We start from the raw sequence: 24,708 nt of genomic DNA, 5'->3' as shown, positions 1-24,708 counted from the left end.
GATTTTGACCATGGATGACTTCTGGGGGCGCCTGTTGACATAAATCGCCAAACGGAGCGAATTGTTCAGAGGTCTGTTCAGGAAACGGTGTTGTTTTTGTTTTTTGTATGCCGGGTTTAATTCCTGTATTTGCGAAGTGATGCTGTATTTGCGACACACCTCCTGTGTATCGTTTTCTTTGGCACCACAGTCCCATCATTTTTCTGGCCTGTTTCATCTGTTTCATCAATCTGATTTTCTTTTTTAAACGATTCTGTTGAACCACAATTGAAAAGCAATGTTTAATTTTCATTGCTTTTAATTTCTTTGTCAGATTATTTCTGTGACCCACTTTGGGTTTTTCTTTCATTAACATTTAACATAGGGATACCAACAATTTAGTCTACGCGTTTGTGTATATCATCGTCTCTGTTGCTGTCAGCAACCACACAAACGCAGGCCGTGGCAATGACCACCCTGGGACCTGGACCTGACGATAACCGATTTTTCTAACTTAATTCTCATTTTATGCACAACTCACGCAAACGCCCAAAAACTTCAAGAAAAACAGCGGGGACTCAGCACTTGGCTCCTTTCTGCGGAACTTGTCTCCCCACCGGCCCTGCCCTCTAACATTCACATTTTCGCAAATTGATTCTTTATTCAGGCCTTGAATAGTTGTATCACATTTTTTCAGCCAGTTTTTCACACACAAAAAGAAAACATTGACAAAATCTCAAAGTCAATGCTGTGTTTTTGACATGTGACTGATGTTTTGCCAATGGGCTCTATCTTGTGGCCTGAGTTATGTCACCAACTTGCAACTGGATGGACGCAGCCTTGCCTCATCTAATTTGTGAAATGTTTCGGCTGACATGACATTACAATCAGCTCCAGTATCAATTCAAAACATGACCTTTTTCTTGTTTATTTACAGCCCTGCAGACCATCTGTCTTGGTCACTTTTAGCATTTTCAACTGCTTTCATGCTTCTCATTTCTATAGTTTCAATGTACATCTCTTCATCAGTTATCACCGTCCTGCTTCTGTTCCTCAACGTGCATTTTCTTATTTTTGTGTTGCCTATTTTCTTGCAAAATGATTCTTTTTATCACATTTCCTGCACGCCTGGACACTTTCCTTGTTCATGTTTGTAGGCACATCGGTCACAGTCAATTTTGTTTTCTCTGGTCATTGGCTTTTCTCTCGTGAAGCTGCTTCCTTTTTTTTTTGTTGCTAACCTTTGCAGTGAATGTTTTGTGCACTTACACTTCATCATGCAGAGCTTTCGTCTGGGTGAACGTTATTTCACTGGCACGCCACATATCCAGCGCCTTATTTAATGTGAGATCAGCCTTTCTGAGCAGCCTTCGCTTTCATTTGATCATCACGCATACCACAGACAAATCTGTCACGTACCAGTGAGTCATTTAATTCCAAGAATTTTTTTTTTTTTTTAAATCTGATCGTTCATAAAATATTCTTATTTTTATATGACCGTTCAAATTCTCGTTCGGATTACACAGCAGTCCTCCATTTACGTCTTTTAGAACAGCTTCAAACAAAAATACAACACACAAGATCAGTCATATGCTCATGGATGTATTTTAATAAAAATAATTCTGTTAAAACAGAATACAATATTTCTTTAACACATTTCCAGTACATATTTTTTCCAATTATACTTTTTTAATAGATTTTCAAAGTCATGCTAAGTAGACAGTAATTCTTTAAACTAAAATACAAAAAAAAAAAAAAAAGAAATAAAAGGAAATTCTTTATTACTGTTGTGCTAAAACATAAAAGAAATTAAAATCACAATAGGAGTCAGTTGTGCACTGCTTTTTTTTTGCAGAGGCTCAAGTCATTCTCTGTAAGGTCTTGGACCTTTCCAACAAATTTCTTGCGTCCTATGCATCATTAATTAGACCAGTGGTCATGTCTATGCAGGGATAAAGGGAGTTCTGAGTTCAAACATCAGCAATAGCTCAGAGTGTGCTCCCTTCAGGGCTGAAGCAGGATGTTTTGTTTGTGTAACAGGTGTCCTTTAACGCTGGAAATCAGATGCAGTTGTGGTTATTATATTAGTTTCCTTTTATACTAGTTGGTCAAGAACATATTTAATCTTAAAAAAGTTTGATCACATACTCAAATTGTATTTTGGGGGTCCACATTATGAAACAACTCCTGCAAATTCAGTATTTTCATTTGGAACTATGCTCTTTGTGGAGTGAATCCATGTCCCATGTAAAAATGTCATGCTTGAATACAATGACACAGTAAGATTTTTTTTCTTGCTGTTTGCCAGTTCACTGACAAGCATAAAGTTGAATTCCACTAGCATTTTGAAAGAAATGAAATATCCACCACTATTGGAAAAACACCTCAAAAATTATTTTTAATTTGTAAACAACAACCTTGTTGTATTGCACTTGTGAGATTAGAAGTTCACGTTTTGTTTTTCAGGAGAGATGTTTATTTGATTCTGCATGTTTAATTGGAAGACAGGGGGAAACTAAAATTGCGCGCAGGGTGCAAGGGAATGCAGATTCTATATTTATGCCACAGTAAATATAGACTAATTATTTCAACAGCACCACCCACTCAATTTGTTTTGTCAAGTGGGACTAAATGTGTGAAAATGACGCTGAAGCAGCAACACCTAAGTCAGGTTCCAGTTGAATGCAGTATACGCACCCATGCCTGAAAAATATTGAATCACTTCTTCGTTACAACACTTTTTACTTCTTTATTATTTGGTGTGGATTCCATCAATTTAACAAGATAAATTGATGCAAATATTTTCTCCTTGTCTTTTTGTTTGTTTTGCCTAAGGATGGTGATGATTAACACAATAGCCTTGGAAGTGTCAGCGACAATGTGACATTAAATCTAAATTTCTGCTCATGCTTTTGTTTTTTTTCATTGAGGCATGTGATTAGTTTGGATGGGAAAGAGGGGAAAGAAAACAGAGCATAACTGTAGATGTTTCCAAACACACGGATCCTTAGAAAAGTGTTGCCAAGAAATCGAGACTGCTTTGATGTACATTTAAACTTGGGTCAGAGGTGATTGCCTACTTATTTTCCCCATCCAGAAATAATGTCCCTCCCTCAGCTGGGTCTTTTCTACGTCAAACACACTGGGTGAGCGAACAACGTCAAAATGCTTTTGTTTTGCACTCCTGGCAAAGTAACAAGTGGTCTGCTTTGCATTGCATCGGTAAAATGATATTTGTCCAAGTATATATTTCACGGCGACTTGTATTTTATTCAGTATGATGTAAAAACGACCACCTATTGTCAGTGTCACCGCAGTGAGCAGTTGGACAGTGTGGCACAGGATATGGCGAAGTTCAAAATTGAAATCTGTAGAAAACCTATTGTAGGGGTCAAAATCCACCAATGAAAAGCAAAAGAGAATGACTGTTTGTCGATGATCAGCACTACAATCTGACAAAAAAAAATAGATAAACAGAAATATAATTAATTCATATTTAAATAGTGTCACACGTTTTTTTTTTTTGGATAATACTAAATTAAAAAGTAAGCTTTCTTTTTTACTCTTCTCTCTGCTTTTTCTGTCACGGCCGCTGGCTCTGCCACTGATAGTCAGCCAAACACACCAATCACACGCATGCTTTCTTCTCTGTAGCCATGACAACCCCCTGCTGGACATGCCCGCTCTCTCAGTGCAACTTAACATAAACCTGCAGGGAGACATACAGTATTTTAAGTACAACAAATTGCAATTATATATATGATCTGTATTTCTGAAACAATGCTCTCTCAGCATGGCAACAATCATATTCAGTACTTATACGATTATTGTATTGGACATGCGGACATTAGTCTGTCCACAAAAACTGCTTTTTCAATACATGTACAAACTCAATTCCAATGAAGTCAGGATGTTGTGTTAAACAAATAAAAACAGAAGACAATGATTTTCCTACAACATATTCAACATACAGTATATCTAATGAAATACAGACAAAGACAAGATATATAACGGTCAAAATTTTGAGCAAATAATCATAAATACTGATCATTTGGGCTGGGAAATTATGTAAAAAATGATACCAGAATGACTTGAGCTACATCATAGAATCTACGTGTACCCAACCACATTTTAAGATAATTTCATCGCAGGGTTTCTGAGATTGACCATGATTCACCTGCATTGGAATTTAAGGACAGTACAGCAAAACAGGAAAGGAGAAATATTGCAGAATACTTTGACAATAATTGCAAAACATTCACTTAGGTTTGTGAATCTTTGACCACTGTTATGGGATTGGTGGAAGGAAATTGAGAGCATGGGAAGGATGTTGAAAAGGACTAAAAAAGGACAAGCCGTGACAGTGTATGACAAGATGATAATTTCATTTTGTGATCACATCTTTTTTATTTGTTTTGTTGTTATCAATTCGTATTTAATTTAAACTGTTTAGTCAGTGAAGAAAATCAAGTTCTTGTTCTACACTACACAGTTCTATTAAAGTTGAATGTGTGCTCAGTTTCAAGATTAAGTACTGTTTTTGATTAAGGAAAGTATGTGTTGGGGCGGGGTCGCAGTAATTAAACTGCTATTATCTCAAATGCATCTGGTGCCCTTATAGACAAATTGATAAACTGGAGACGATAAGCGATCAATTTTGAAGACCTGTGTCCATACCTGTCAACTCATACGGTTTAGCCATAGTTCATACGGATTTTGTGGTGAATCTTACGTATATGGCCGTATCGCACAAATCATACCGATTCTGAAAATTTCAGTCCCCCCCCCCCCCCCCCCCCCCCTAACAGGTAGTTCCTTTTGCTTTTGCCCAGAATGGTGCTAGTCTACTCGAATGCTTTCATTTCCAAAGTAAATATGAATGGATGCTGTAACTTCGAGCCGATGGGTCAGCATTTGGAGTTGGTGAAAAAAGTAACGCAGGAATACAACTCTGAACACAGTAATGCCACTAAGTAGAATGATGATTATACATTAACCAGACATTGTATTATGGAGATCTACAATAAATATCATTGAAAATTTTGTGGGGTTTTTCTGCCGTTATTTTGACATATAAAATGCTTTGGTATGTTATAAGGATTTTTTTGGTAGTTTATACAGGTTGGCGCTCCGAAAAGTTGACAGGTATGCGTGTCGAGTTAAAAGACAGGGGATGAGCCCGTCTATCGTTACATGCTGTGCGCTGTTTCTCCCGCTAGATGTCAGTAATGCCTTGGGCATGGAGTTTCATGCAGCCATTGCAATTTGGCTTGGGGGGAAAAAAACTGAAGAAAAAAACAAAAACCTGAAAACCGAGACGTACTGACTCGGGGGCTTCGTTTTGACACGTTGCTAAATTTAAGCATCCCTCCCTGACACGATGGCTTGTACCACAAAGGTTAAAGAAAGGTTTTAGAGGGGTTAAGAGCCACTGAAGAGATAACATTTTTTTTCCCCGAAGAGCTCGTGTCATGTGCTCAAAATGAAGATGCTGATTGGACAAAGAGGAGAGTTGAGTTCCGCAATCATTGGTCATCCTAAATTCCCGGATGTTGGCCAAACGTATTTGCGCATTGAAAATCGGAATTGTTACTTGTAAAGCTGACTGTGTAAAGTCAAGCGAACTCAATCTGTGTTGAAAAAGATTTCAAATTTTTATTTGTAAAACTGAATGTGACAATATATTCAGAATTGAATTTCCAGTGAGGAATCCAAATTCAAATGACATAATTGTGTTTTTGAAAGTAAAAATTCCAATTAAAGCATTGCAAATTCCATTTATGTAATTCTGATTTAGTTTTCATTGCACTTATTCAAGTTTAATGAGCCCCAAACATTGCCCTTCAACTGTTTGACTATTTTCTCACGCAGTGGTTCACAAAGAAGTGAACCTCACTCCATTTTGCTCGTGAATGATTGAGCAATTCAGGGAAGCTCCTTTTATACCCGATCATGGCACCCATCTGTTCCCACTTAACGTGTTCACCAGGTATTTTGAGCATTCCTCAACTTTCTCAGTCTTTTTTGCCACCTGTCGCAGCTTTTTTGTAACATGTTGCAGCCATAAGATTCTAACTTAATGCTAATTTGCTAAAAACAAGAAACTATCAATTTTAATCTTGAATGTATTGTCTTTGTAATGTATTCAATTAAATATGGATTGAACATTATTTGCAAATATTTTATTCTCTTTTTATTTATGCTTCAGACAACATCCCAACTTCATTGGAATTGGGCTTCGTCCTTGCAAGCAGAATAACCATATTCACTTATATGTTCTCTGTCGACTCTAGTACATACTCACCCACACAAGGGCTAGAGCAAAAAGTTGTCTACTCTGGCGAAAGAACAGGAACCAGACCTGACTCGGGCCATAAGCTGTACACACTCTGTGGCCTGGCCCAGCGCTAACACCAAAGGAGGCTGTTTTGGCAGATTTTGGGACTCTAGACATGAGACACAAATCAGAATGAATATCATTCAAAATGCATCACTAATGAGTGTACAGTATGTTCATATCATCTAAAATGTTACTTTACGACATTTTTCATTGATGAACATGCTGGGCTCAATACTGAAATACCGTGTAATAATAATACATCTAAGTGTGTGCTTTCTTTTCTACCCAGTATGGCGCTGTTGAGTGCGGAACAGAGTGACTCTCTCTGAGTGGGGTCTAACTGCTGGCCCACGGGGCAGTTCCACGGATCCGAGTACGCTAACAGGCTGAACGCATCCTGCACACACAGAAGCATCCTCAACAACCTTGGAAATGGCACACATTTCATCTTGCCACATGTAAAACACTGACAGCATGAATTATTCATAGAGGGGGTGGAAAAAAAAGGCTTGCATAATTTCTCTGCATCGATCTTTTGGACACTTGGGGGCAGCAAACAAAAATGTGAACATTGCAAAGTACAATCACTATATTAATTCCGAAATCCAAGTAACTGTACGATAATGACATTTTATTTACACTACTCATTTAATAAATGTAACATAAAATTTCAGTAATTGCCTTTGTGAATAAAAAAGGTCACTCAAAAATATTGTGTAGGGTGCTACAAAGACAGATATGATTCACAACTAATGGATTATGATTAGGGCACCATTTAAAAAATGGAGTTCACCACTTTATGGTTTCTACAGAAAAATAATCAGTTTAAAATTTAAATTGTTCATGGGAGATAATGTCTTATCCCCTCCCAAAAAGAACAACGATGTGTTGAGAGTGAAAAACCGCAACAAACGCATCCTTCCAGGTAACACACTACAATGGTGCCTTGACTTGCGAGTGTGCCCAGCTTACAAGCTCTTTGAGTTATGAGTCCTCGCTTGGTTGATTTGTTTTTGTTTTTTTGCTTTATATATTGGGAGTCAAAATTCGAGGTCCGACCAAGGTTCAGATGAATCACTGCTCAAGTGAAGTGAAGAGATTAACGGAATTTCAAACAACTAATTTGCTGCCCAAATCATTTTAAGTGGGCTGGTAGTGAATTAATTGATTTGATGTTCAAGTAAACCGAGTTATTAGCTTGGTCATGCAACAAATTAAACTGTTAACTCAAGGTATGAGTGTAATCTACATCCTGTTGAGCAATTTTTATACTATAATATAAAGCAAGAATAATGGGTTGTCTTTCAAAACTCCACAGTTCCAAGAAGAAGAGGTGTACCTGTAACATCTTCTTGTGTGTCGTGTTCTTGCCGTACTCGCGGCAGAGCTTTTCATTCAGTGTCTGAAGTTCACGTCCGAACTGGATCATCCTCTCTGTGGCTGCCTGGTTGCCTCCACACAGCTGTCTGCCATTCTGATAGCCCTCCTCTCCTGGCAACAGACACATATTGACTATTTAACATGGAAACCAAAAGGTAAGCAAGTTGCAATGAGCGCACAAAGTTGAATGATAAGAACAAAGCAAAAAATAAAGAAACAGAATGAGAGTAGCTTGGCAATATTTCATTGTGATCAATATCTGCGTCCGCGTACCTGTTACACCATTACCAATGCTGTTGTCATCTGGCTGAAGTATCTCTTCGTGTTTATATGTGCCATTCATGATACGAGTGGACGAGCCCTCGACAACCCCATTTGTGTAGTGTTCCGCTTCAATCTCCATCTCGCTATCACTATACACACGTAAACAAAGACACGAGATTTTCACTTTGCACAGAAAAGCTTCAAGGAAGGTAACCTTTAACATTGAATTAAGATGTAGCAATTCATTATGACCCAAGACACAAGTATCACACAAGATAGACTAATGCAGTGTTTTTCAAACCCTGTGCCACGGCACACTGGTGTGCCGCGAGATATTGTCAGGTGTGCCGTGAGAAACGGTCGATCGCCTGGAAGAGTAATCATGTAATACTCTTCCATCTGTGCTGTATATTACACATACATGCTGCTCATTTGACAATAAAGTTGTATTCAATTCAATTCAATTCATACCGGTAGGGAGCAGCAGCAGCTAGGAAATTGCCCTATGCTTCGAGACAAGCGAAGTTTCCGACTTGAGGCAATACAATTAAAGGTATATTTTATTTAGATTTACGTTTACTGGAGATGCAACGGCACCAATGTTCCCTCTAAGCTGCGCAACTGCGCACTGGTCGCACACTATCAGAGCACAAAAAAAGCTATCCATTGCAAATGAATTGGATATGTAAATTTTTTTCTGTATCAATTTGCTGGGTAATTCAGTGAGTGACAGGTGTCCAGCCAATCACACGATACGATGCAATGACGCTATGCTTCTCTGCTCCAGAACAATAACTGCGACGGAGATAATGCTAATCCTTTATCATGGCAAAACGACCGCTAAGTGAACGTGATACGTCGACTCCCCAAACCAAAATAAGAATGAACTGCGGTTCTTCTAAGTTGGAATGACTGTCGGAGTATGTGCAAATAGAAGAACAAGCAGTCAAACTGGGTTGAGATATTTTCTGCTCTGCAAAACATGCAGCAAAGCTGAAGCTGTAAGCAAATTTTCTGATGGAAAAATACGGACTAAACGGACGCTGGACTACCTCAATACAATACAATACAAAACAGTTAACATAAAGCAAAATAATAAACACAACACACAACATTAAGTAAAATAATGAACACAACACATAACTAAACATGGACAGTCGTGCAGTCCTAACCACTTTTCCCTCATACGCTTTGTTGTTTAAAGCAGTTTGAAATGAGAGAGGAGAGAATCAAAGTGTCCTTTCACCATCAGCTCAAGCGACACATTCAACAGAAAAGTCATTTGAATGATGTTGGAATTATACAAATACTCAAGATGGGAAAAGGGATTGGTACAATATTGCCCGAGAGCTCAAACGACCGGGAGAAAAAGAACCGGCTGTCACAGAAAAAAAAATTAGACCCTGAGCAAGTTAAAGTTCCAATATTAGACAAACAGTTGACGGAAATACAACAGAGCACGAAAGCAACACATTCTCGCCGTATGTTATCAACTCTTCTCATGCGTAGCGAGGCTACTTGCCCCCTCCCACAAACGAGCATTTGCTCCGGAGCAAATTTTTAACCCTGTAGCGTTCACACGTACCATTTTACATCGGTGCTGCCCCGCAAACGAGCATTTGCTCCGGAGCAAATTTTTAAACCACCTCCCTGAGGTGGGTTGAATTAGCTCCGGAGTAAGCTGTTTTCAGGGGCTACACCGGTGTAACTTTGCACATGTGAACGCTCGACTGGGGTCATCCCGTCGCAGCACCGGAGCAAATGTTGCCGCGTGAACATCCCTAATATTTTACTTGCCATTAAAACGAATGCACCATTGGATTGATGTTGATTTGGTTCCTATTCAATGTGTTGTAATATTGCCTGAATTTTCAATGTTAAAAAAACACTTATAGTAATATTAAAACACTTAATTGTTAAAATAAGCTTTTTTTTTCACATTTTCAGGTAGTGGTGTGCCGTGGGATTTTTTCAATGGAAGAAATGTGCCTTGGCTCAAAGAAAGATTGAAAAACACTGGACGAATGAACTGGAACACATGGATGATGGCTAAAGCCTGACGTGGATTTCAGGTTGCTGCGATTGCAGCAAGACTTCTTTTTGTGTTATTGTAAGTGTTGGGGCATTCAGAACTTTCAGTCTGTTTGGACACAACGTCACTCGAGCTTGCTTGCTACGAACTTGGTTACTCTTTTGTTGATTGCTTTGAGCTCCTCCGTGGCCCACATACATGTATGGTAAGGTTGTGGAAGGGGGGTGTCTATCAATCCATCAATCCATTTTCCGATCCGCTTATCCTCACAAGGGTTGCGGGGGGCACTGAAGCCTATCCCAGCTGCCTTCGGGCAGTAGGCTGGGGACACCCTGAACCGGATGCCAGCCAATCACAGGGCACACAGAGACGAACAACCATCCACGCTCACACTCACACCTAGGGACAACTTAGCGTTCAATCAGCCTGCCATGCATGTTTTTGGAATGTGCGAGGAAACCGGAGTACCCGGAGAAAACCCACGCAGGCCCGTCGAGAACATGCAAACTCCACACAGGGAGGCCGGAGCTGAAATTGAACCTGGTACCTACACTAGGAAAAAAAAACCTTTGAATGTACTTAATTTGAACAGGGACATCACTTGCCCAAGATTAAAACGCAGTAAAATCCCATATGTGAAGCTATTAACATTATAATATGTAGGAAAGTGTGGACCAAACCCTTGTAGAGGTGGAGGAACACTTCATATACCTGTACATCTGTTTCCAGGATCAGACCTAGCAATCAGTTGTTGTGCGGCTTCTGCCACAGACATGTATAGAAAACAACCTTCTCCAAACTGTTCCCTCAAAGTTAGAAGCACACAATTGTGGGAGAATAAAAAAAGTCTTGCCGAAGTGAAGAATTAAGATTTAGGTGCCACTCAGGGCTCCAGCACCGGATTGAATGATTGACTTCATACAGATTAGTTTTCAAGACGTAGATTTATTGGACACCAGGTTAAGCAATGCCTACCTGGTTTCTTGATTGCTGTTGTTGCTGTGTGGCTGGCTCTTGGTGGAGTCAGAAGAATTAGACTCTGAGTAGTTGATGGATGAAGGTGAGGACGAGGTGGATGAAGAGGCCGAGGAGGATGTGCTGGGGTATTTCATGTTGCTGCTAACAACGCTGCTGTGGCTCTTTGATTTTTTGGAGGGAGTCACCCCATTACTGCATGTTGGGCTGTCGACACCTGGAGGAAGGAGCAAGATGAATTGAATAATCTTCATGACATTTAAGACCCAGATTTGATGATTCCGAAATGGGTTTAAAAAGCAAAAAAATAAAAATAAAACCCCACCTCCAGTGTGCATGTGTGAATTTCCAGCCCCCTGGTGAGGGCTAAGGTTGGGAGAACCAGGGTAACTTCCCTGGGATTTGGGGGAGCGGATAGTCAAGCAGCGAACCTCACTGTCTGTACCGTTGACCATTTCCACAAACTGACGACACCTAAAAACACGCACACTGGCGTTACTGAATTTTACAAGAAATACCAAACTTAAATAAGGCCAACTTACTTCAACATAAACAGAAGGTTAGGATTGTGTTCTAACAGGCCAGGATAAAGTTGCTGAGTGGCTTCAATGGCTTCACCCACACGTCCCTCCAACACCAGCTTCTGTATTCCTGTTCAACAAAGTAATTGGATGCTTGAATAAGGTTATTTGGGGGTTCCTCGGTTTACGATGAATCAAACAAATCATACGTATCTAATGTGGAGATTCCCGACCAGTATGCCGAGGCACAATCGTGCACTGTTAGGGCTCTTAAGATATGCGGTGGGAAATTAATAATTCTTTTCAATAACAAATGATGTACAGTGATCCCTCGCTATTTTGCGGTCCGTTTTCTTGCGCCTTCAGTGCATCGCGGATTTTTTCAAACATATTCATAATTTCTTTTTTCCATATACATTGAGTACAGTACTGTATATGTCTATGTGACTCGCTGTTGTTTTGCAGCTTCTCGCGGACCGTTTGCGGACTTTAAATATATATATATATTTTTTTACCTGTATATGTTAATTGGTCGCTACTTTGCGGATTTTCGTTTATCGCGGATGGTTTTGGTCCCCATTAACCACGATAAACGAGGGATTACTGTATCTTGTGAATGCATCTATGCCTGTACCTTAAAGTGACAGAAAAAAATTCTATTACCTGTCCGAGAGTACAGTAGTGTCTACTTTGTGTGTGTGTGTGTGTGTGCGCGCGCGCGCATGTGCGGTCTATTCACTTACTCTGTCTGTTTTTTATAGATGTTTGGTCTTCTTGAATCATGGTCTCTGTGGCTCTAGCAAAAGCAGTGGCAGTGGCATAGTATCCATGGTGGACCAGGTAGCTGGACACCATACTGGAGTCAAAGTAAATAAATTAACACTTGACTTTCCTAAGAACAATAGCGAAATGAATTTCAAATATCAAATGACAACTGCTGCTTTACTCATATAATTTTGTAGGTTAGTTGAGGTCAACACATTATCTTAGTAAGACAATGCAGCATGACAAATACTCAACATTTTCTATTATTGCATTTAAAATACAAACAAGACTCAATTCAAGGAAAGACTGAAACGGAATGAAACTTTACTTCTGCAGGACAGCTTGCCAGTCACCCAGCCTTTCTCCTATTGGGAAGCGAGCGATCATCCCATGGATTTTAGCTCTCCATTCACTCATGTAGTCCTCAATGTCGAAGACAAATGGCTGTTGTCCAAAGTTTGCATCGACAATCTCGCCCGGAGTTTGAAGCCCCACAGTAGGGTACAGGTTAGGCTGGGTTAATAGCAGGGTGGAAAAGTTGAAAATAACAAGATTATATCGACAACGCAATGACGCGTCACGTCACTCTCGAACCACTGTATGGTGTGTTCAGTAACAGCAAACCTTTCTAGTGAGTACCAAAAAAACCACTAACCGGATCAAAAATGTGATCCGGTTGGTGTAATACGATCAACATATAGGGAAACATTTCAATTGTCAACATTGAAGTGGTCCAAAGAATTACATACTATCCTCTTATTGGACAAAATGTGATCACATGATGATCAGTGGAACAAGAGTTAAGCAAAGGAAGGAAGGGAAGTCTATGTCAAGTGCAGTGGATATAAAAAGTCTACATACCCCTGATGAAGCGCCAGGTTTTTGTGATCCAAAATCAATGTGAAACATTTTCTTTTGTAAAATGGGCACCCCCCCAGCCCCCCAAAAAAATCGGGCAGATAGTAAAGTTATCTTCAGTGCACATCCTGTTTCAGATCCTTCCACAGATGTTTGATCGGACTCAGTTCTGCATTCTGGATTGGTAATTCCAAAACTTTAACCTTGATTAGATTGTCATGCTAAAAGATGAGGTTCCTCAGCTGTCCAGCCGAAGTGTGTAGATTTTGTGCCAAGAAACGGTTCATAACTTGTTCCACATTCACTAAGGCCCCAGTTCCAGTTGAAGTAAAACAGCCCCACGATTATGCCACCACCCTGCATCACTGTAGATGCGGCATTTTCGTTATGAGCGGTGTTGTGTTTGCGGCAAACAACTTTTGAAATCTTTGCAAAATGTAGCAGGGCTTTGAGGTTTATTTTGAAGGGTAAGACTTCTATCCATATTGTCACCCAACCCCATATCCCAGACATTTGAAGAAGACGGGTGTCACATGAAGCGAACAGCCAATAGTTGCCAACACTTTCTGCAGCGTCTTCAATGTTGCTGCCAGCCTCTTCGCAGCCTCCCTGACCAGTTTTCTTTTTTTTCCCTCATCAAATTTGGTGGGACATTGATAATGTCATTATTGTCCTCAACTTTTCTTAACCTGAAGTGTTTGTCTTTACGGTTCTCCATGATGTATATTGGAAATTGTTTTGTATTCTTCTGTCGGGATCATCGCTTATGCTGTATCATGTCCCTACAAAACTAGAAAAAAAAGCCCGCTATAACATCTAATGCTTAACTGTTGTTAATCAGGGGCACTTCAAATGGCAAGAAATGTATGCTGACTTCCATTCAACATGAGTTATGTGTGATGAGTTAATTCTGAACACCGCCAAGTCGTAATCTCAAAATATTTGTCACAAATTTTATTCAATTGAGTGATTCAGGTTATTAAATAAAGTTTTGAAATTATCTTATCTCTTGAAATCACAAAAACCTGGGATTTGAACGGGTATGTGTAGATTTTTTTTCTATCCACTGTAAGTCAATCAAAGTACAGGTAAATCTCAATACAGCCTTGAAGTTGAGAAGGTGGCATCGTGTAGACAAAGGTCACACCATAGTACTTACAGGGAGGTCTGTGAAAGCCACACCTGGAAGGTAAAAGAAAATAATTTTTGTCATCTATGATTCCAATAAATTAATATGATTATGTTTCATTGATGCATAGTGATTGCAAATGTACCATAATTTCTTGACAATTACAAATCAGGGGGGAACGGGGGATAATATACGTGTACACAAAAATTAAGAAAATTTGGCATATCGTGTGGACGTTGGTACCGAGGACTTGTGAAACAGGTATAGTTCCACTCCAGAGGCGATTGCTCTAAGACTGCAAGGGAAGCTCAGCTTCCCCCAAAATGTCAAAAAATAAGTGATCAAATATATGTGTGTACATACAATTGTGTGTACATGTCATTGACTAAATATGCGCGACAACACGCTTAACTTTTGTTCCGAATCAGCTTCTTATTACTGGTTACGACGCGACTCTCTTCTCATTCATTCCCGCAGTTTCACTGTGCTTTAAACTGTGTGGACGCTGAGCGTCTACAGTCTACAGCGCGGACGCTGGGCGTCGAGAGAGTTCAGAGCCCGTTGGCCCAATGCATTGAAACGAGACGAGTCATTGGATAAATGCTAGTTTTGTCCCGCCCATTGGATGCTCATCGTCTCTGGTGGTCTATGGACAGTGGGTGTTTATGGGCTGGCCCGGACGCTCAGCTTTTCTGCATGATGATTGGATGATCTGTCTGAGGCTGAATCTCTTTTTGATTAACAAAGAAATGAGCCAATCACCGATCTTTTGGTGTAGGCATCCGTGGGAGCATTTTTCAATTCTCATTCTGTTCTGAGTTGAACTGGAGACTTCTTCTAATCATTTTAGCGACACTCTCTTTGTTGAAAACGACTAGCAACAAATTCATCTTTTATATCTGGTGGGTTTTATTGTACACAGATCATTTTCTTGAAAAGGAACGGAGAAGAGAATTCACGTACAAATAAACGGACGCATTTTATGATGTAGGCCGAAATTGAGCTTCCTCTCCTTGATAGCCCAGCATCCGCCACTGTTCCACTCCAATATGATATGTAATGCCTAACCTTACAAATGTAAATGTAATAATAGAATTTTCCCGACTTATCGTGAAACGCAGAGCACTGCGGGTGCTGCTATATAGATACCATACCATAGCGTCTTCTAATCGCCGTCATGTTGATATCATATTTTGGTGTCTTTCACGACCCACGGGAAACTTTTAACTCAATGAACTGCGTTTATTGCTTTAAAAAAAAACTAACTGTACAGCCATAGCGCATATATAGATATATGGCTAAATGGCTAGGTGATAGTGGCTCATACTTCAAACTGCAAAATGCTTTGGTGAGCATATGCAATCTGGCGCTGTTTCCAGTGCATAGCCGAGCCAGCCACCTCGTCAGCAGCCCCTCCTCACCCCAGCTTCCCTGGGCCGTCGACGGAATCGGACGTTCTGTAGGTTTCCACGATGGGGCGGTCGCAGGCCCACAAGGGGACCATGCGCCCTGTGTCTTTCATAACGAGACAGCGCACTCTCTCTTCAGAACAGAAGTGTGTGCAGGTGGGGGATATTGACCAAATCAGCGAAAAAGAGGGTGACTTTCAAACATACCGAGACTGTGTTTTGAGGGAGCCTGAAAAGATTTACTTGCACATGTTGAAAAAGTAGTGGCATACGCATATCAAAAATCAATCAGTTTGTGAGCATGAATACCAGCAAAAAGGGGGCGTGTAGCACAGAGAGAAAAGAGAAAAAAACAGATACCATTTGGCAATTTGGGAATGGTGCTACATAAAACATGAGTGTGTTTTATTCTCGAGAAATTATGGTACATGGATCCATTTCCACTGACCTAAACTGATGCCATTTTTGGTGTAAAAGCAAGTGTTGTTGATGAGGTTAACGCAGCAGCCAATCACATCACCCGTTGTGAAAGTTGGACCGTATGGTTGGCCAGTCCCAGAGGAGCAAAAGGAGTGGCCATCATCTCCATGGTAACCATATGAGTGCTTGTCCCATCCTGAAATAGGGCAAGGATTAGGATTAGCTTTTACTTTATACTTTCAACCCTTGTGGAAAATAAAATGCCTGTCACGAGGGCACCGAGCATGTGAAATATCCTAAATTTCAACTAAATCATGAGTCATGTTCATTGGAACAGGAGTGGCTTCGTCATTCATTTATCTTTGATGCTCAAGATCATTGCCAATTTCCCAGCAACTTTGCACTGATGAGATTTCTTAGGAATGCAGTTTCCGTGTTCATGGTGCAGTGAAATAGATGGCCAGCTCGGGGCTCTATTGAGAGAATACACAGGTGAGTCAGTCAGTAGGCACAGCAGCACGCAGAACGCAACCCAACTCAGCAGAGGTTAGCACTTCAGGGAATGGCCAGAAATAGGTGTCTAAATAAAGGGGTGTTCACACGGCAACTTTTACTCCGGTGTCGCACCGGGGCTACCCCCCATAGAGTGTTCACACATACAAAGTTATGCCGGTGTAGCCCCTGAAAACAGCTTAAACCGGAGCAAATTTAACCCTGCTCAGGAGGTGGTTTAAAAATTTACTCCAGAGTAAATGCTAGTTTGCGGGACAGCACCGATATAAAATGGGACGTCTGAACACTACAGGGGTAGACTCGCTACGCGTGAGAAGAGTTGATTACATACGGGTATTTGTTGCCGAATGAATAGTAGAATGCATTGCTTTCGTGTTCTGTTGTACTTCCACCATCTTTCCTTTCTCTTTCTCTCTTTCTTTTACGGTGTCAGATAGACCACAGCGTTGATTTGTCTGGAGAAGTATAAACCATGGTTTTTCGATATGTCACAAACAAGGCGGGGAAAAGGAAGTACACTTTACGCATGCACATATTTTATTTCCGTATTATTATTATTATTATCGTATTGCACGGCCGCAGAAACTGCCGTATGAACACAAGTGGGGCTGCACCGGGGTTAATACGCTTCTCTTTAGTAAGCAGGTTTATACGGGTGAACGCTCCACAAAATTTACACTGGTGTAAGATATATCGTAACAAAATACATCGGTGCAGCACCGATGTAAATGTGTGCCATGTGAACACCCCTTAAGCAACTGTTTTTTTTCATCCAGAATGTCCTCTATATTGCTTATCCTCACCGGGCACATCCTAAATGTGTACAATCAACTATTGCAGGACTGATATTAAAATCGTATGCACATGAATGTAATGACATTGAATAGCTCTTAATTTCAAAACCTCCAACAAATCGACTCCTTGGCGCAGACAACAGACCAGACATCATCAAAATTGGGCATTATTAAAATGAGTCATCATCATTAATTTCAATGTCACCCTTATTAATCCATCCATCCACCCACCCGCCCATCCGTTATCTGTATCGCTTGTCCTCATCCTTTTAGAAGTGCCTTTAAGACCATGTTATGAAGAAAGTGGGAAGCAAACTTCACAGTTTTTGAGATTTACTGGTTTTGTCCAAATAATGATGCAATCAATCATTCATTTGGAAAAAATGAAAATTATATATCACTACATACCTGGGATTGAATGTCTGGATTGTTAAATGACATAAATATATGACATTGACAGTGAATGATTTGTTTGATTAGGCTGCGTCTACATGCACAAGAGCTCCATGCTGCCCGGCACGTTGCAGAATTTTGTACTACTCCAGTAAAGGTGCGCAACCCTAAATTCAAATATGTCTCATAACTGTCAAAAGTGTCAGTCTTAAAACTATTGAGAATTTGGTGATAATGCGGCGGCATGAAAGATAAGCTGCGACACAGCGGGGGTTCACTGTATTGTTTCATCAAACGAGTGTACCGGTAGTTAAATGTGCACCATGTGCATCGAAGTGACTTCAATATTTGTATAATTTGGATACTTGTGTGTTTTGTGTTTGTGTAGTCTCTGTATGGTGAGGTATTAGATTAATCTGCTGACAGGGATATTGCCTCTAAACCCAGGCTCACTGCTCCGACATGCTAATGAAATGGGCAGGCCTCCACAGCGGGATCAGACATAGAGGTCAGCAGTAGAGAACATTGTACTATCAAGGGACACACAACGCAAAGATGCATGAACTTCCTTCCTTAAACATGTAGTCTACAAATTGATCCCGAGAGAAAAGGTAGAGAAGTTCCCTTACAGTCAGCGGGTCCAGAACAGATTGATTGACAAGTATACACTAGAAAATTAACAATATACGTTCAGACTTTCAGCAATCAACAGTAATCTGTTCAGCACGGCGACAGTCCATCGGAGTCCTAGCAACCAAAAATATTTTCATGACTGTTTGGATGGACAGAATTAGAAAACACATTCATCCATGCAATCCTGTTCCATCCTATTCCACCCTATGACACATTGGAATCAAGAAGAATGATCTTTGTTTGTGAGTGCATATAAAGTCAGGTGAACTGGTTGCCCTTGTGTCCACTGCATTCGACAAACTCCAACCAACAAAATATATCTTGACTGGCCAATAAGCGGGTCAAATGGCTCCAGACAGACCTGGAAGCTCTGCAATGTGGTTTGTTAGAAGAGGGGAGCCATTTGATTGGAAGGGGCAGGCCATCGGCTTTAGTCATGCTTCCAGCTACTGTAGTGTAGGCCAGTGTGCTGGGACATTCATTGATGTCATTGTATGTGGGTAAACGTGACTCAGTGAGCATGTGCATGTGTAGGTGTAGGTGTACCGGTGTATGTGCGTGTGTGTATTGTTCATAGAACAAACGAAAGCTATCCAAGGAATTCTTTCTTTCAGGAGCAATTTTGCTAATCAGTGACTTCATTTGAGGAGCAACTTTTTCATTTTGAGGGTCAATTTTTTTCAGGTTAATCCTAGGGACATGAAGTAAAGGATTTTATAAACCCTTTCATGCACCAATAATGACAACCTGATAACATGATAGGGTGTCCACTGTGGTGACCGCTGTCCCTGAAAGAGTTTGACAATGAAAATATGACCATATTATGAATGAACAATTGGTTTTCCTTTTCATATTCATCTACGTTTTTAATTTTTAAACTTACATTATGAATGAGAACAAACTATTTACTTTCTACAAACATTTTCAGTGGGGCGATTTCATATACAAACGTAAATTTCAGTTTAAACTTACCGTAGTATTGTATTTCGGAATGTATTGCATTTAGCAAAGCTAAATTGTTTTAAAACCAAAGAAAAGATCAAATCAAATTGACTGTAATGTAAGTTTGAGAACAAGTATTGTGTATAACTCCAAAGTCAAAATCAACAGATAGGAAATCAAGGTCCATAAAAAATACCTGCCGCATTGGCTTTAGCACAAGTGCTTGCATTCAAACAGCAAGTACCGGTAGCTTGTTGATAACTCATTCGCTGCCAATGACATTTATGACTTTTAAGAATCCAGACATTCAATCCCAGAATTGGATATATATATATATATATATATATATATATATATATATATAGTCGGTAGTCCGCACTGAAGGGGTCTCACTCCCTGAAGGAACAATAGCAGACATTGAGGACAGCTACAAGTACCTCGGTATACCACAAGCCAATGGCAACCTCGAACTGGCAACAAGGAAAGCGGCTACGGCCAAATACCTCCAGCGAGTGAGGCAAGTCCTAAGAAGTCAGCTCAATGGCAAGAATAAGACCCGGGCAATAAACAGCTATGCCCTGCCAGTGATCAGATACCCTGCAGGAATAATAAGGTGGCCAAAGGAAGAGATTCAGACCACGGACGTTAAGACCCGAAAGCTCCTAACCATGCATGGAGGGTTCCATCCCAAATCCAGCACCCTGAGACTGTACGCAAGCCGAAAGGAAGGAGGCCGGGGACTAGTGAGTGTGAGAGCCACTGTCCAGGATGAAACATCCAAGCTCCATGAATACATCAAGGAGAAGGCTCCAACGGATGACGTACTCAGAGAATGTCTCAGACAATGGGGAACAGAGGATGAAGTGCTGGAAGAGGGACCATCATGGGAGGACAAGCCCCTACACGGGATGTACCACCGGACCATAACTGAAGTGGCTGATCTCAAGAAGTCCTATCAGTGGCTAGAGAGGGCTGGCCTGAAGGACAGCACAGAGGCACTCATCCTGGCTGCTCAGGAGCAGGCCCTGAGCACCAGAGCCATTGAGGCCCAGATATACCACACCAGACAAGACCCAAGGTGTAGGTTGTGCAAAGAGGCACCTGAGACGATCCAACACATAACTGCAGGGTGTAAGATGCTGGCAGGGAAAGCCTACATGGAACGCCATAACCAGGTGGCTGGCATAGTCTACCGAAACATCTGTGCGGAGTATGGACTGGAAACCCCAAGGTCAAAATGGGAAACACCTCCGAAGGTGGTGGAGAATGACAAAGCGAAGATCCTGTGGGACTTCCAGATCCAGACTTACAAGATGGTAATGGCGAACCAACCAGATATCGTGATCATAGATAAAGGGCAGAGGAAAGCCGTTGTAGTGGATGTAGCGGTCCCAAGTGATGGAAACATCAGAAAGAAGGAACACGAGAAACTCGAGAAATACCAAGGGCTCAGAGAGGAGCTGCAGAGAGCCTGGAAGGTAAAGGTGAAGGTCGTGCCTGTGGTGGTCGGAGCACCCGGGGCAGTGACCCCCAAACTAGATGAGTGGTTGCAACAGATCCCGGGAACAACATCGGACATCTCAGTCCAGAAATGTGCAGTGCTGGGAACAGCAAGGATACTGCGCAGAACCCTCAAGCTTCCTGGCCTCTGGTAGAGGACCCGAGCTGAATGAGGGACGGACACCACCCGAGGGGGGGTGAGACGAGGAATTTTATATATATAGGGCTCGGAAACAAAAAAAAAAAGAGGCCTTGGGTAAAGGAATAATGGTGCTCTCGCTCCACAAAATACTTCCTGCAAATAGTCCAAACACTGGATATATATTTTTACCCCAAGAGCTCAGTCATCTACATAGTCTTTATTGGCGAGACTCTTGTACAATCACGTCTCACGAGGGATGAGATGAGGATTTTATATATATATATATATATATATTTTCATATACTCGAGTAAGGGACGGTCTGGAAATGAATGGCAGAAAAGAGCAAGAATAAAGGAAGTCATCAGCTGTTTCCAATAAGCAGATACAGAAGAGTATGTCTGTGTGTTATTGTACCTAATGCTGTTCCATCTGTTTTTAAAGTAGCAGTCGTTTGAAGGAAAAGACAATATTCATTGTAAATTATCCAGCCGGTCCAGCAGCTTTCCTAAAAACTAAGGATCAATAAATACAGTTTCAAGGTCAACATTTTCGCCAGGCACTCCAGATTTTCAAATTGTTAGTTTAATGATCAAAAAAATTTAATAAAAGCACATTAAGCAGTGCCCCAAATTCTATATTATGAGTCGAACAAACCAAACGAATTAAATGACAAATACTGTATTTTGATAAAATGGTCAAAATTTGTCAGAGTGTGTTTACTTAGTCCCTGTACATACTGTATGTTGTAGGCATACAGGTATGTACAGTATGCATAAGTGTAAGTGCAGTTGTATACTTGAGTAAATCAATATATTTACTTTTTTCCTTTTGCGATATACAGTACTGCATGCATTATATTAATATCAAACAAGGTAAAATAAACAAAGATCAAGGGGTGCCACTAGATACATTTTTTTTACTTCCATACTTCCAAACTTTGCTAAATTATGACCATTTATTTTTCTTCTTACAAGTTTTTAAAAAAATCCCTTTTACTTCCTCCCAAATGTCTGTTAATTTGTTCAATAAACAAACAAACAAACTCCTTCAAATTTCATTATTTTCTGATTTCTGTCGTCTTCTACAAAAGCAGAAACATCTTTGTGTTGAACCCAAACAAGTCATTTGAAAACATCTGTTCTTACTTGAGAAAACAACAGTCAGTATATTTGCCCATTTTTCTAACGTTACTGCAGTACAATGGCTCACTCGACATTCTTTGAATTGTGTCACTTGCCAGAGATTGCTGAACAAAAGCATTTTAGTTGTTAAGCATGTTGCTACGGGTGTAATTGATGAACTTGGGTGAGTTGTGTTAAAAAAAAAGTATATATATTATATATATATATATATATATATATATATATCTTCTACAGCGTTACTTCTCTTCCAAGGAGTCGTTCTCCTGTAAATGTGCGAGAGCACAGTGCAGAATGCTCAATGAGGTCAGAAAGAATCCCAGAGTGTCAACTGAAGTCTTACAGAAATCAATGGCACATGTCAACACCTCTGTTGATAAATCTTCCATATGACAAGAATGGAGTTCATGGGAGAACACCAAGGAAGAAGCTGTTGATGTCCCAAAAAAAACAACTTTGTTGCACATTTGAAGTTTGCTAAAGAGCACTGGGATGTTCCACTGCCCTGACTGGCAAAATATTCTGTGGACAAAATGAAAACAAACTTGAATTGGTTGTGAGTGTCATGTGTGGAAAAAAAGGATATAGCACAGCAACATCACAACCCTATCCCAATTGTGTAGCGCGGGAGAGGAAGCATCATGTGCCCTTGCTGCCTCATGGCCTGGACAGCTCGTTAGCATCAATGGAATAAAGATATGATCAAGTTTATCACAAGAACTAAGAACTCAAGGCCATCTGGCTAACAGTTGAAGTTCAAAAGAGGATGGATATTGCATCAGGAGAATGATCCAATACTAATCAACAACAGAATAGCTTTATAAGGAGAAGGAGATATGTTTTGGAGTGGCCCAGTCAAAGTCCTGACCCGCACCCGATTGAGATGCTGTGGCATAACTTCAAGAGTGCTACCCACAGCAGACATCCCAGGAATCTTGCATGAGTACAAGATTTCTTGTGAAGAAGAATGGTCCAAAATTCATCCTGATGATTGTGCATGTCTGGTCTGCAACTAATTTTTGGGTGAGTTGTTGCCAAAGGAGGCGAGACCAGTTATTAAATCCAAGGGTTCACTTATCTTTTCCTCCTTGCCCTGTTATTTTCGACACAAATATGAAAACATAATTGCTGGTGTGGTATTAGTTTATGCAGACCGTTTATTCTTGTGATTTAGATGAGGACTACATTTTATGAAACTTAAAGAAATTCCAAAGTGTATTAAGCTCTTGTTTTGAGCTTACGGTTGCCCCCGGGCAAAGACAAATATATTTGCACCGATAATTGAACATGCGTACTAATATTATTATCACTGATGAGTGCAGAGTGTCCTTACGCAAGTGCGAATCAGAGGTTCACAATCTGAAGAAGGCGAGATCCTGCATGTTGATTGCTGCACCAATACGGTAAAATCTCACATCAGTTGACTTTCAACAAGTCCGGGTTGGCGAGTAGAATGCCATTCAAGAGCATTGTGTGACAACGGTTACTGGTTCAAGGAATAAATTCTGTTTTTCGTGCACTTGATAGACTTTAATCCATTCAGAACACCCAGGAGGAGTCAATAGTGCAAGCAGAACAAGCTGCTAAGGTGGAGGCAGCAAAGACTAGGACACATTTTAAAGGTCCTATGCAAAAATGTACACTCCATACAAATAGAGCGTCATTTAAAAGGGCAATGTTCAGGCTGTCCAACAACAATGTTTACATACACACAAACACAAATTACAAAGCTTTTTATTATACATTTCACAATTGCTCCTGGTCTTGTCATGCAATATCAGTCACTTGTTACTCACCAGGCAGTCTATTCATGTTGACCCCTTGTGCCGACAAGCCGATTCCCATGTAGCTGCATGCAAAAAATAAAGGAAAAGGTGTCAACAATAAATGTGTAAATTATTCTCTACAAACATGTTTTTTTTTAATCACACCAACAACTTCTTTTGAATTTGGCATCTTTACTGCATGTACTGTCTTCATAATGAAATTTTGGCTGATGGAGCCATAAGGCATTTGGAACATACTATTTCTGATTGCCTCTAATGCACAGAGATGGAGTAAGTCGATTTGACGTAGACTTGAACTACATGAGATGATGAGTCATTCTGTCTGAAATCTGCAATCTAACACAGTTTGCCTTTTAAAGAAGGAAGGCAAGAAAGAAAGAAAAAAACATTTTTTTTGTTTCATTCACGCTAAAATGACAATCCAATCAGTGTCACTTTTTGGTGTGAGGGAGCAAACTGAACACCAACAGAGATGGGAGAAACTCCAAGGATCATTAATTTGAATTAATGGACTATATTGTCAATGACCTTGGCAAAGATAGGATGGCAAAGTGCATGGCTTGCACCTCACAGAATGAAGAAAACCTGTAACGTCATTCGTCATTACAAAACCCACAAAGACAGGTAAGCTAATGTCATAGTTTAGCTAGCGATACGAACAGTGGTTTGGGGCCAGCAAAATCGTGATAGTGTGGGGGGTTTGTATTAATTTTGATGATGAAATGATAAGCAAGGACCCAAGAATTAAAATGGAAAATAATTCTTTGTTCTTTATCTTATTTGAGAGAAATG

At 40.4% G+C, this 24,708-nt stretch overlaps 1 protein-coding gene across 1 annotated transcript in view; it reads right to left on the bottom strand.

Annotated features, from left to right (window-relative positions):
• Nucleotides 1-1,565: 1,565 nt before the first annotated feature.
• ranbp10 (RAN binding protein 10) overlaps nt 1,566-24,708 on the bottom strand; it is a 36,025-nt gene continuing 12,882 nt past the window's right edge. The window contains exons 3-15 of the mRNA XM_086108830.1: nt 23,926-23,978; nt 16,101-16,268; nt 14,274-14,296; nt 12,585-12,769; nt 12,235-12,347; nt 11,513-11,621; nt 11,296-11,444; nt 10,971-11,187; nt 7,973-8,112; nt 7,659-7,810; nt 6,605-6,716; nt 6,284-6,425; nt 1,566-3,688 (exon numbers count right to left, since the gene is read on the bottom strand). Of these exons, the coding sequence (XP_085964956.1) occupies nt 6,295-6,425; nt 6,605-6,716; nt 7,659-7,810; nt 7,973-8,112; nt 10,971-11,187; nt 11,296-11,444; nt 11,513-11,621; nt 12,235-12,347; nt 12,585-12,769; nt 14,274-14,296; nt 16,101-16,268; nt 23,926-23,978 (1,552 nt within the window). The 3' untranslated portion in view covers nt 1,566-3,688; nt 6,284-6,294. The remainder of the gene's footprint in view (nt 3,689-6,283; nt 6,426-6,604; nt 6,717-7,658; nt 7,811-7,972; nt 8,113-10,970; nt 11,188-11,295; nt 11,445-11,512; nt 11,622-12,234; nt 12,348-12,584; nt 12,770-14,273; nt 14,297-16,100; nt 16,269-23,925; nt 23,979-24,708) is intronic.

Source organism: Hippocampus guttulatus, chromosome 4 (assembly GCF_054856545.1).
Source record: "Hippocampus guttulatus isolate MCC_2025c chromosome 4, RoL_Hgut_1.0, whole genome shotgun sequence".
NCBI classification, from domain to species: domain Eukaryota; kingdom Metazoa; phylum Chordata; class Actinopteri; order Syngnathiformes; family Syngnathidae; genus Hippocampus; species Hippocampus guttulatus.
The sequence above is the reverse complement of the archived record's forward strand: the minus strand, read 5'-3'. Positions and strand labels throughout refer to the sequence as shown.